A 13,797-nucleotide genomic window follows, 5' to 3' on the forward strand; every position below is an offset into this window, starting at 1 on the left:
CCTGTGGCAGCAGGAAGTGGAGGCGGGGTCTCACTCCCTCCACCAACGCAGCCCTCCCTGCCCTTAGAACAGGCTTCGGCCTTGTTGGGCACTGGGGAAGCGGCAGGGCCTAGCTGGCAGTCCCAGCCATTGGAACCAGAGCGCCGCTTATCGCCGTGGCTGAGGGAAAGGAGGTCTCCCTGCTGCTACTCTGCGAGGGCAGGAGACACTTGGCGTTCCAGATCCTGCAGTCAGTTTCCTGGCTGGCATTCCTATTCCTCCCGGGAGGCTATTCGTCTTATGCCTCCCCTGAGAGGAGAGGCGCCGACAATATGGAAGGCATTCTCCAAGCCGCACACCATCAGGTCGTAATCCTCATTCTTACCACCCTGATTCTATTCATTACTTCCCTGGAGGAAGGGCCTATCGCTTTGTTCCTGCTCAGCGTCCCTCCTCTCATAGTGCTTCTAAGGCTACTCTATGTTGCCTTGTGTTGTCGCCACAAGTATCACTCTCACCTTCATGGCGACCATGCTACCTTATCTGAATTTGGATCTTCTATACAAGATCCTAAGGACTCTTAGCTTCGTGAGACTTCGCCAATAGCATGTCTTGAGGATACTTCGGCATTCACTGCCTTGATGGTGTGCATGGCTAAGGCTTTAAGCTTATCCATGAAAAAGACCCAACCTCCGGTTGAGGACCCAATGTATCCAGCTGACCAGCAGGTGCAGCAAGCAATTACTTCAGCAGCTTTGCCGCCTTTGCCATACCTGCTTCAATTGACAAAGAACTCTGACCAAGCCCCATCACTGGTTCCAACTGCGTCATGGAGATGGGATGCGAGATATCACATCGCTCTTACTTCGGCAAAGTGGATTGCTTATCCCCCTAACCCAAATTCAGTGGTGGTGGATGTCGTGAAATGCAGGAGGTCTACTCTATCCCAGCCTACTCCATCCGATAAAGAAGAGAAAAAGCTGGAGGGAATGGGTAAAAAGGTTCATGCCAACGCAAGCCTTACGACCTGCATAGCTCACAATGGAGCATATATGGCCTCCTATGATGCTTTTCGGTGGGAGAAGGTTGCACCATACCTAGACTTGCTGCCTGAGCACCAAGGTATGGCTAAGGCCTATTGCTGAGAGGCTTTGTTGCTGAATCGAGCCCAGAAAGATCTCAATCAGCATCTTGCTGACAACACAGGGAAGATGTTTTCGTTATCTACTTCCCTTAGAAGGCATGCCTGGCTACGCACCTCTACCCTTTCAGAGGAGGGCAAGTTGTTAGCAGAAGATCTCCCAGCCCATGATGATGGTCTGTTTAATCCAGAGACAAATACTCACCTGAAAGATACTAAAGAGGTGAGACAAGCGGCTAACAAATTTGGTTTTCCACAAACCTCTTACCACTCCAGATCAAGAGGCCAGCAGTCCTCTTCTTACAACCGCAGGCCATACTTCCCTTCTTCGTGAGCTTCCTCCCAAATGAGGCTACCATGCTCACCAAAGTAACAGATGCAAGTTGCTTCATGTAAACAAGATAAAAGGAAGACCCAGAACAAGACTAAGCGGCGCTTTTAGTAGTGTCACCTCCCCCCCCCCTTCAGCGCGGGTGTCCTCTCTACCTTTGTGCAGTGGTGATTCAGCTAGTCACAGGACTCACGTGAATTCCCCACACAACCCTTCTCAACACATCACTCCGACTGTTCGGTTTAGCACGAGATTGGCTGGTTTTTCTGCAGCATGGCACAGTATCACTACTGACAAGTGGGTACTTGACATCATTCAAAATGGCTACACCATTGAGTTTAAAAAGCAGCCGCAGCTAGGAGTCATCAGGATGACACCTCCCTCTTCTGTGTTGTGGGACGAAGTTTGCACCCTTCTCCAAAAAGGAGCTATCGTGGAGCTACACCCTTCGATGTTTCCTTCAGCCCAAAAAGGACAGAGGCCAGAGATCAATCTTGGAACTCCAAGGGCTGAATCTTTACATCCAGGCACACAAGTTTCGAATGGTCATCCTTCAGACCATCCTTCCCCTCATTCCACGGCACGCTTGGTTCGCTACAATTGATTTGAAGGACGCGTATTTCAACATAGCCATTAATTCACGCCATTACAAGTACTTGTCCTTCAAGATAGACCACATGGCCTTCTCTTTCAGCGTTTTGCCCTTTGGAATATCCACGGCGCCTCTCGTTTTCACCAACTGCATGGCAGTGTTGGCGGCTCACTTATGTCTCCAGGGTATCGTGGTGTTCCCTTACATCGACGACTGGTTACTCATTGGGAATTCCCATTAGCAGCTTCTGGATCACATCCAATTCACCCTTTCCCTCTTGGAGCCAATGCAGGACATACGTTTTATAGGCACCCAGATCAACTCCCTTGACCGCAAAGCATACCTTCCCGAGGAGTGCTTCTGCAATCTTTGCTCTGCCGTTCTGCGCATAATCCAATCACCATCCATGGATGCCAAGCATGTGCAATCCACACTCGGGCATATGGCATCAACAACGGCGGTGACACTATTCGCCCAGCTGCACTTCCACCCACTTCAGGCATGGTTCCTCCATGTGTTTGACACAGACAGAGCCAGATGTTATCTGCCCCACCTGCGGTATGCCGCTCATTGCACTGGTGGACAAAGCACAGCAACATTCGTGTGGGCATGCTGTTCCAGCCTCCAGGGCCCTCGACAGTCATTATCACTGATGCTTCCTTCCAAGGATGGGGAGCCCACTCTGACTCCAAGATAGCCCACGGGCTCTGGTCAGCAGCCGAGGCCAAACTGCACATCAATGCTCTGGAACTCATGGCAGTTCAGAAGGCTCTACAGTCATTCAAGCGCTCCATCCTTGGCCATGTTGTGCAGATACATACAGACAACATGACAGCAGTCTGGTATCTGAACAAACAGGGTGGCACTCGATCTCAGACCCTCCTCCGGCTCACACTGTCCATTTGGCACTGGTGCCTCCCCAGATGCATAACATTTGTTGCCATACATCTCCCCGGCCAGGACAACACCACGGCGGACAACCTGAGCAGAGTGGGACTTGAGACCCACGAATGATCGCTTCGTCCTCACACAGCAAAACTGCTGTTCCAGAGGTGGGACCACCCGGACATGGATTTGTTCGCAGCCCCAGAGAACACCAAATGCGGCTACTACTGCTCCAGAAGGGTGCAAAACATGTGGCAGGGATGTCTAGGGATGCCTTCCTGTACAACTGGAAGGGCCCTCTACTCTACATCTTCCTGCCCATCCCTCTCCTCTCCCAAGATGGACGCCGACAATGTCAATGCCATTGTGATCATGCCGAAATGGCCACGACAGCCTTGGTTTGCGCTCCTGAGCTCAATGGCTGCTGCAGAATGTCTTCCTCTGGGCAACTTGCTGGACTTACTGACAATCCAGGATGGCTGCGTACACCGTCCAGACCTTGGTCTTCTTCGTCTCATGGCATGGAAAGTTCGGCCCCGCCACTCTCCCACTCAGTAGCGGACATCATAGATGCTGCACATTGCCCACCCACACAGTGGTCCTACGTTGCAAAATGGAACCATTTCGCTCAGTTTGCTCAAGAACGAGAGGTGGATCCTCTGCAAGCCCCTACTTCCCTCCTACTTGATTTCCTAGCAATGTTGGTTTAAGACGGCTTGGTGCTTTCATCCTTGAAATGTTATCTGGCTGCTTTTTCTGCTTACCGTCGCAGGAAAGGCTGTGCCTCCTGGTTCCAGGATCCTCTTGTACAGGTATTCCTCATAGGATACCGGAATCTCAGACCGCCAGTCTCCCCTCCACCACCCTCATGGCAGCTCGATTTAGTGCTCTCTGCACTTACCAAACCACCATTCGAGCCCATGGCTACTGTCAACCTTTCCTACCTATCATGGAAGGTCGCTTTTTTGGCAGTAGTCAAGTTAGCACGAAGATCCAGCAAACTCTGTGCATTGCGTGCTGATGCACCATAACTTCACTTTCATCGGGATAAAGTTGTCCTCAGAATGGACATTGCCTTCCTCCCGAAAGTTGCGACTTCCGTCCATATAGAACAGGATATAGTTCTTCCTGCTTTTTTCCAAGGCCCGTCAACGGATATGGAACGGGCACCGCATCTCCTTGATGTCCATAGGGCATTGGCCTTTTACCTGGACAGAACAAAGGATTTCAGAAAATCCCCAAAACTCTACCTGAAGTATCGAAATGATGCTAAGGGTTTGCCTGTTTCTCCACAACGCCTCTCCACATGGGTGGTTGCCACAATTAAGCTGGTCTATAGGATGGCGGGCAGAGATCCCCCTCCCCACCTTTGAGGCCACTCGACAAGGGCTGTTGCCAATTTGGCAGCGTACCTCTGTGGAGTCCCTTTGCAAGACATCTGCCGGGCGGCGATCTGGGCCACTCCACTCACATTTGCCACCCACTACAAGATGGATGTCCAGTTGAGGAGGCATGCTGCCTTTGGCAGAGCAGTACTCTTCTTGGCACTAGCATGATGCCCACCATCCAAGGTTTGTGGCTTGCTATTCTATCACAGGTGCTGATTTCATCAGAGATCACGAAGGAGAAAGAATGGTTGCTTACCTGTAACCATGTTTCTTCGAGTAGTCATCTGTGAAATTAGCACCTCCCTGCCCATCCTCCCCACTATTCATGCTCAGTCCTCGAGCCGTGGTACAGCGGCAAAAGGGAACTGAGTCTGCACCCCTTGCATGGCCTATATTTCCTATATTGCCTCTTATGGAGGCTGGGCGGGGCACAGCCACAATCCTATAGCTATCCAGAGGTTTTCAGTTAATTGCTGCACAGGTGCATCAACTATCACAGGTGCTAATTTCACAGATGACTACTCGAAGAAACTTGGTTACAGGTAAGCAACCATTCTATCCCCAACCTCTCTAATTAAATATATTTTAACAACATAAATGAAATAAGGAGTAATTTGCCACTCTTTCATAAGATACATAATCTGTCTGAGTCAACCACCATGCTTTGCAACTACCAGTCCTGAGCCTAGGATGTGGAAAAGTGTGGCCAATAGCAGACATCACATGGAGGACTCATAGGGAACTAAATAGTCCTAATGAGATAAATGTTTGTCTCTGAGAAAAACTATCCCTTCTTCGAACAATCCTAGAATAAGTACATTAATTAGATTATGTATTGTGCAAATTTATTTAGATCAGTCAGTCAAAAACAGTTTAATTAATCTGTTAAAATCATTATTTTGTATTGTGGGTTGACAACCACAATGAAAAGCCAAAATGTACACTGTTCTTCGCTGCTGTTGGAAGATACGAGGGTTATCCAGAAAGTAGATTACGTTTTGGAATTAAAAATGAACAAAGTACAGGAGAAAACATTTACCATATGCAGTTGAAAGTCACACCCAAATACCACTTCTCAACATAGTTGCAATTCAAATCTAGGCACTTATCATAGTGATGAATGAGCTTGGCAACTCCTTCCCCACAAAACTCTGCCGCTTGCATCCTCAATGCAGCGTCTTGGTGACAATGAGCAGCTGTGGGAAGGGGTGACCGGCTGGTTGAGGACGCAAGCGGCAGAGTTTTGTGGGGAAGGAGTTGCCTAGCTCATTCATCGCTATGATAAGTGCCTAGATTGAATAGCGACTATGTTGAGAAGTGGCATTTGAGTGTGGCTTTGCATAGGGTAAATGTTTTCTCCTATACTTTGTTCATTTTTAATTCCAAAACATAATCTACTTTCTGGATAACCCTCATATTATCAATATTGGATGAAGTGTAAAATCTTCATTTGACTGAAATGTTGACCAGAACAAAACAGAAAAAGAATGCTTTCAACATCTTAACCTTGGTTCTTTTAAAACTTATTCTATGCAAGCCTGTAAATATTTTAAATATAGTTGCTGTGGCACAGAAAATGACAATATGCCACTAGAGATGTTAATTAGTTTAAGAAATGTGACCATACTGATGATGAGCTATCAGAACACATGGATTGTTGCTTTTTAAATATAGCGGGAAAGGAATCCAGAAGGCAAAATCCAGCTGTTTATAAAAGAGCTGTGGTGGGATGCAAAAGAATGGGCTAGGTGGCACTGCAAGCTCACGTATTGAGATCAGAAATAGCTGTCTTTTGCCTGGATTATAGTAAGCAAGGTTGTGCCTTTCTTTTGTCCCTTCTTTCTTATATTATTATGGCTTCAGCAGCCTTATGACTCTTGAGTTAGCAAGCACAATTACACATTAAAAAGGTCTTTACTAGTAATCTCAACATAGTCAGCAATGTATTCTGAGTCCTTTTTTTGCAAGTGGTTAAGTCACCCTCCATCATGTTCAAATTAATTTCAGCATGTGGGCCTTTCCTATTGCATTCATAGGTCTAAAGTCTTTTTCAACAGTAAAAAGATCCAAATAACAGGGTGCTAGATCGAGACAAATTATATGCATAAACTCTCTCTCTCTCTCTCTCTCTCTCTCTCTCTCTCTCTCTCTGTGTGTGTGTGTCTGTGTGTGTGTGTATGTATGTATGTGTATATATATATATATATATATATATATATATATATATATATATATATATATAATCGTCTTTCAATGTTACCTGGATTATAAAGAAGAGGATAGTGGGATGCAAAGAACCCCAGAGTTAATGATAGCATTTCAGCAGTGGTGCAGGAAGAATGTTGAAAGGCACATATTTTCCTACTCTAGTTCAGAAACTGAAGTAATGCATTACATTACTTATGACATTGCCAGTGACAAGTTACTTTGGAGTTTAACATGGACATAGTAACAATATTTTTAAAGCAAGGTAATAAATAATACATTTAGGGGCCTAAATACCCTAAAGGCATTAGATCCCATCTGATCTTGGAAGCTTGGCAAGGTCAGATCTAATTAGTATTTAGATGGGAGATTATGAATGAACACCAGACATTATGAACTATTTCAGAAGAAGGAATTTGCAAAACATATTTGCCTAAGAGAACCTTATAAAATTCACGGAGATGCCAAAAGTTGACAGGAGACTTGAACGCATGCACAAACACAAAACGTAGGAACCCCACCCTCCTTTGCATCCATTCCCCACGGCAATCAGCATCTTGAATGCAGGGCTTATCTTTCATCCCAACCTGCAGATGGGACCTATTTAAAAACAAATATTTTACCACAACTTCCAACTACCTCTTTTTGCCCTATTTATACCTGCAGGTATGCTGCAGGTAGTGACAGCATTAAACTTTTAATATAGGGCAATACAAATCTATAGTGAGACAAGTAGGTCATTACATTGCAATATAATAACCTACTTGCCTCAATATAGTTGCATACAACTATATTGTATACATACAGTTGCATACAACATTTCAAATACGATGTGATAATGGCTCTGCTAGGCCAGGACTCCTAAATTTTAATGAACCAGCATTTGCAAGGCTTGCTAAACTCGTGGATTTCCTTTTTTATGAAGTACAACTGAAGCATCTTCTGCAGAGCCTACTATAAGCATTGCACAACAGATTTGTTCAAATGTCTGAAACAGCCACTAGTTGATGGTAAAAAAAAACTTCTACTGTTACAAATTTTTGGGACTCTTAACATTGAACTAAGGTGACCACATTTGGGGTCAAGACCCACAGTTTAAGAAGGAGTGTGCTGAATATTATCAGAGGTAATGGATTAAAGGTGCCAACAAAGCAATCTATATATTCAAAAATTTCCCTGCTAAAGTATCCAGAAATTGCTTCTTATCAGATACATTTGAGGTTGTGGTGGTAGTAGTGGTTGTTGTGCTGCTGTTTCCGGTGGAAATGTCTCAGGGAAAATGGGTCCCTCGGCACACATTCTATTTTACCTGATGCAAAATCTAGCAAAAAAAAAAATGCATGGGCATATATATGTGTATGTGTTCATCAACAGAGTGCACTTCATTCAGATTTGAGATAATATAAGACATAAATTGTGGCTACCTAGTGGAGCATCTTCCATCCAGACCACTGTACTTTGAAATGAACTTCCTACCGTTGGCATCCAATTAATATTTAAAATGTCCATTGTTTGCCTGACAGGGCAGTGCAGCTACTGATGCTGGCAAAATGTCACTGTGGAGTAAATCTTCCCTAATAAACTACACTTACCCTATACCCTAGAGTTTTTTAAAAGGACCAGTAGGACCCTAAACTCATCATACATTTATCTGGAATGAACTCAGAATGTTTAATTGATACATGCTTGTGTCTGAACACTGTCAAGTCTCGTAATAAGATGTTTAGTACAGTACATTGGGAAGACTGCTCGAGTCCAGCTGCAGTAATAAGTAATGACATCCGAAGCACAGAGGCGGCTCCCCAATGGATTGGTGACAAGTATAAAAAGGCAATCTAGCCGCTGTAAGCTTTAAATGTGGTCTGGACTTTACAATTACATGTCCTAAAGGCTGTTATTAGACATGAAGGCAATGAGAAGGAAGGCAGTCATTGCTTCACCACTAACACCAATTATAGCAAACATGAATGATTTACATTTTTTGTTCTTTAATAAAAATCAACCCTGAGTTGGGGATTGTTAAAAAAAGAGAGACAGAGAAAAAGTGTGTGGAGGAAGGATCGAGTAGAAGCCTAATGGGACAGAAGAAAATAGAGTAATTGGGGGCTGCTGTCTTTTCACTTCCAATGGGAAATTATTTGAAGAGACAGCCAAGAACTTTAAACAGCAGAAAGCCAGAAAAGTTGTAATTTGGATGTCTTCGCTTGTGACTTTAATGGTGTTTGCTTAAAGAGCTTTCTTTTATCTCTGCAGACATACTTCAATGACAATATTCTCACACTGATACGTACTTTGGTAACCGGAGGAGCCACACCAGAGCTGGAGTCGCTGATTGCTGAAGAGAATGCATTGAGAGGCGGCTACAGCACGCCCCAGACCCTCGCCAATAGGGACCGGTGCCGGGTGGCCCAGCTGGCTTTGCTGGATGGGCCTTTTGCAGATCTTGGGGTAAGACCATGAAAAGAGAAGGAAATCAAGGCAGTGGATCTCATAAATGTCTTTATCTCCTCCTGGATAGAGTGTACAAAAATTGTCATTCTCTCAAAGGAACTGTGTTGGCCAGAGTTGTTCATCACCCCCCCCCCCCCCTAGATTTTCCAGATGCCACTCAATATAACCATGACCACCCTCAAACCCATTATGCCTCTCAACAGTGTTGGACTTTGTGAACTGATGTTCTGCCAATTGGTTCTTTAACAGGATCCTCTGCCAATAAAGGTCATGCAAGCAGAGCTTTCTTTTGTGCACCCTTAACTATGGACTCCTGAGTATGGATACATGAAACTTACTGAATGAAACTTACTAAATGGAACAGAATTGAAAACTGTCTTCATATTCTGGGAAGAACAAACTTGAATTTAATTTTTATTGCTATTTTTTGTATAAAAAAGGAAAGAAAGTTAAATGTAAGAGAAACCAAAACTGACATGTTGATTGTGGCCCAAAGCCCAGAACATCCTTAATTTTTAAAAAGTCTGCCTTTGAATCCCTATGTGTTCAAACATGTTTGTGTGGAATTAGAGTTGCTGCCTCGTTGTTTCTGAGAGATTCCTCATCTTTAATATCTACATGGGGTCCATGTTGGAAATACATGTACATACTCTATTTGACTAGTATAAATGTGAGTTGTGGTTTTAAATAATTTACTAAATTATTACAAATTTACCAAAAGTTACAAATGGCTTTATTCAAATTTTTCTTGGATCAAGCAAGTGTTACTGGATCAAACAATAGTCACTGTTCATTCAGATCTTGTACTGTTCAAAATGTGGCTCTTTATAAAGAATATATGCTGACCAGGATTCTGATTGAGAAGCAATATAAAACTTAGTTAATGTTGGTGATGCTTCCCAGCTCCATTTTTATCTTCTTTTTCCACTTCGTAAAAAATGGCTTTGTGGTCATAGCTGTTGACTCCTTCCAATCTGTTTCTGTTGAGTTCTAGTCTCTTTCTATTCTGCTGCTTGATTATTGCAGCAGAGACTCTGCTGCTATTGAATGGATAAGCAATTAGTTGATAATTCTTTCTAACTGTTTGAGTGTGTCTTATTTATTCTTTCTGATTAATAGTAAGCTGATAGCAAGGCTTTCATATGGAGAATCAAAGTAAGAGTTTGTAAACAAAACAGAGGAATACAGAAACGAATTAATATAATGGGTTGCTGTGTGTTTTCCTGGCTGTATGGTCATGTTCTGGAACATGACCATATAGCCCGGAAAACTCACAGCAACACAGTGATTCTAGCCATGAAAGCCTTTAACAACACATATGTAGACAGTTTCCAGAGTTGGGTCTAGTAAAGCAGATGCAATCGATTGTGGTGATTTACATGACTTCATTGTCATTTCCCCCTCTCTGTGTGTTTCTGGGGAACAGTCAGTCTTGTGAAAAGATACAATACAAAATACTTATACCACCTCAACTACCTAATTGAGTCTTAAATTTTAGACTTATGCTTTCTCTGCCTTGCATTAACTCTGTGGGTCCCCAGATGTTTTGGTCTTCAACTCCCAGAAACCTTTACAGCTGGAAAACTGGCTGGGATTTCAAGGAGTTGTAGGCCAAAACACCTGGGTATCCACAGGTTGAGAACCACTGCATTAACTGAAACACATTGTTTTCTATAATGCTACTTACCACATTCATCTGTCTAGTATGAATGCAAGGGGAAAATCCATTCATATACACATGGGCGAGAAGGGAACCAGTCCTAAAAATCAATTAGAACACAAACAAACAAATAAACTCTCATCCGTATGTGAATACACTGTTTTGTGGAGGAATGTTCATAACCATACATGTATGCAGTAGGCCTTTGATATCCATAGGGGACTGGTTTCAGGACCCATTGCAGATACAAAAGCACATAATCTTAAAAATAATGTAGGGACAGCACAGACAGTGGCAAACCCTGGCTGCCAGGCATGCATTCTGCAGGTTTCCTGCCTCCAAGGAGCCAGCCAGCTGCCTGCTCCTGCCTTTGAGCAGATTCCACCTGGACATGACAGTTGGAAACACTAGTGGCACTCCTGCTCAGCCATTTGTGAATGAAAATGTAGGAGCATTGCCACCAAACACCATGTTTCTGAAGAAGCTGCTTACTACCCTGTGATTGGCATTGCCACTGCTGCCAGTTTCCATGTCCCTGGAGGCTGCTCATCCTCCTGAGATTGGCAGTGGCATTCTTGCAGAGTAATTTGCAAATGAATGACCAGGAACACCATCACTGCTGCCAATCTCCATATCCCTGTGCAGGTTGCTTGAGGGTGGAAATGGGTGACTGGTGGGCTTTGTAGAGTTAGGAGCGCCTGAAGAATGTGCCACTAGGGCTTGCCACCACCTCCACTGCTATCATAGGCCACATTTAATGGGGAATTATGAACGAGATCATATTTGCATCTCTCTGTGAGCCTCTCCAGCCTCACTAATATGTTTTGTAAAGTACAGTACAAGTGTAGCAATGTGTCTTTTGTACACATGTCTTATGCCTCCACAAATCATGAATCCATAGATATGGTAGGTCCACTATACTACCTAAATCCTTCTATGGGAGGTGGGAGGCATATGTTCAACCCTATTACCCTGTCATATATTTACGGCTCCCATTTTATACACGTGTGGCTTAGCCTGTAGTTCTTCTAGCATGGAAATCCACTGTTGTTGATAATTTCAATCACCTCAGAAGACTGCCAAAGTATAGAAGGCAAACTGTGAAGCAATAATCCAATCCCAAGTTGGCTATTACTTTTACTGATGATGGTAAAGCTGAAAGTTTGATTCATCATGTACTTGTGTACCCATTTCTGTATTTGCCATACTGAATGCCAATTGAATCCCCTTATCAAAACAAATGCTTGCCTGGGAGACAAAGGAGGATCTTGATGGGTGGCCCCTTCACTTGGAGAAAAAAACATGTTTTTTCTTTCTCTTCTCTAATTTCTCTTTTTTTAAGGGGAAAAGTGGGGAGATTCTTACTCACTGAAGTGTTATGCTCCCAAGTGAAATCCAAACTATCTTGGTGAAAATTGACAACATAGTTAAATAAACTGAGGCATATGACACAGTAATTTTCAAGACTGGAGAAAGAAAGGAAAAGTCACACCTTCTTAATCATCCAGTAGTTCAGACTCCATTGCTCTTAATTTAAGGAACAGCAGTTCTCTGGCCCCAAAGCTTGCATGTTCAATTAAAATATGAGTCAGTCACTGTTCCCAGTCCAGGTTGTTTTTCTGCAATACAATCACTGGGATTGTACACATTCCCTTGCACACATTTATTAGCTAGTTTCAAGATTAAACATTTAAATTAGACAGCTCCTTGACTAATTGTTTCTCACTTGTGACAAGTAAACAACAGATTGCCTCACACCTTGTTCCCTTGGCATAGAATTACTGACTTAAAATATCTCCCTCGCCTTCAATGTCATTGTGGTAATTGAGGTGGAACAAAACACCTCTAAATTTTATTTTATTTTATTTTCTCTCCTAGGATGGTGGTTGCTACGGAGATCTGTTTTGTAAAGCTTTGAAAACATACAATATGCTTTGCTTTGGAATATACCGATTGAGAGATTTCAATCCAAACACGCCTAGCCAATGCACCAAGCGGTAAATGCAAAATTGTGGTGTCTTGACCAGTTTTTATTATTTTAAATGTTCTAATCTTGCCAGCAGAGTTTTTCATATGAAGTGTCTATTTTCAGGAAGTATCCTTTCCCCTTTTGGGTCCAGATATTCTCTTGCTAATACACAAAGATAAATAGTAAACACGATCCCCAAAATCAACATTTTTATGAGGACAACGAACTCCTCACCATGCATATAATAAGATTTCACATTTCTGAGACTTCCATGTTGGATATTGAAGAAAAAGATTATTGTTGTGAGCAAAGGCATGAGGGTAAGGATCACCAGTACTTGACTTTTCCTGGACTTTATGTAAGCTGGTTGTGCTAGAAGACCTTGTATAGCTGCAACCCAATGCTGTACATTTAAATTAGGCTCCATTTTGTTAATTGGACCCACTCCTTAGTAAGCCCACAAAGAGAAATACGTTGATATGTACTGAAGCCCTGAATGAAATCCCTCACTCATCAAATGGTTGATGAGTGAGAAATAAAAAAACAACAACGATGTGTAGCACCATTCCCTTCCCACCCCCTTTCTCCATCCTACCCTCTACTCCAATGTCAAACATTCTGTATAACTTGAAAGTACCAAAAGATTTGTGGTTCTAATGGCTTTTTGATCTAATAATAAATAAGAAATGTTTGCTACTAAATTATCATGAGATAACAATGCTCAGAGGTGCCGAATAACCCTCCCTCCTTATGCTGGTCTGTGACCATAATAAAGATTTGTTTGTTTGAATGACAAGGAATTGTTTTCATCAATTCTAAAAGATTTAGAAAGTATAACTCCCATGCCCCCCAAAAAACCCACAGCAATCATTTCCCCAAAAGTTACAAAGGTGATGAGGTTACATAGAATATTGCCTTCTTTTATATGAATTGCCGTTTATGGTGAAATCTTCCTCAAGGTCCGAGAGGTGCTTCCATTGTCCAAAGTGAGACCAGCAGTGTTCCTTTCCTTTGCTAGTGCCCAACCACTGGAATTGCCTCCTTACAGATGTTCACTTGCCCCCTAACTATCTCCTCTTCTGGAAGCAGATAAAACCTGATTTATTTGGTTATTTCTTTTTTTAAGGGAAGGTGGCTCTTGTTACCATTGTAAAACCTAACATAATTTTATCTTATTAGTGTTTGAATGTTTGCTT

The 13,797-nt window shown here is 43.0% G+C and overlaps 1 protein-coding gene across 23 annotated transcripts in view; it reads left to right on the forward strand.

The window, feature by feature from the left end:
* Window positions 1-13,797, forward strand: part of kcnma1 (potassium calcium-activated channel subfamily M alpha 1) — a 657,167-nt gene that overhangs the window by 622,969 nt on the left and 20,401 nt on the right. For all 23 annotated transcript variants that reach the window (XM_062977423.1, XM_062977426.1, XM_062977422.1 and 20 more), the window contains 2 exons: window positions 8,775-8,969; window positions 12,511-12,629. In XM_062977423.1, coding sequence (XP_062833493.1) covers window positions 8,775-8,969; window positions 12,511-12,629 — 314 coding nt within the window. The remainder of the gene's footprint in view (window positions 1-8,774; window positions 8,970-12,510; window positions 12,630-13,797) is intronic.

Source organism: Anolis carolinensis, chromosome 3, assembly GCF_035594765.1.
Source record: "Anolis carolinensis isolate JA03-04 chromosome 3, rAnoCar3.1.pri, whole genome shotgun sequence".
Taxonomy (NCBI): domain Eukaryota; kingdom Metazoa; phylum Chordata; class Lepidosauria; order Squamata; family Dactyloidae; genus Anolis; species Anolis carolinensis.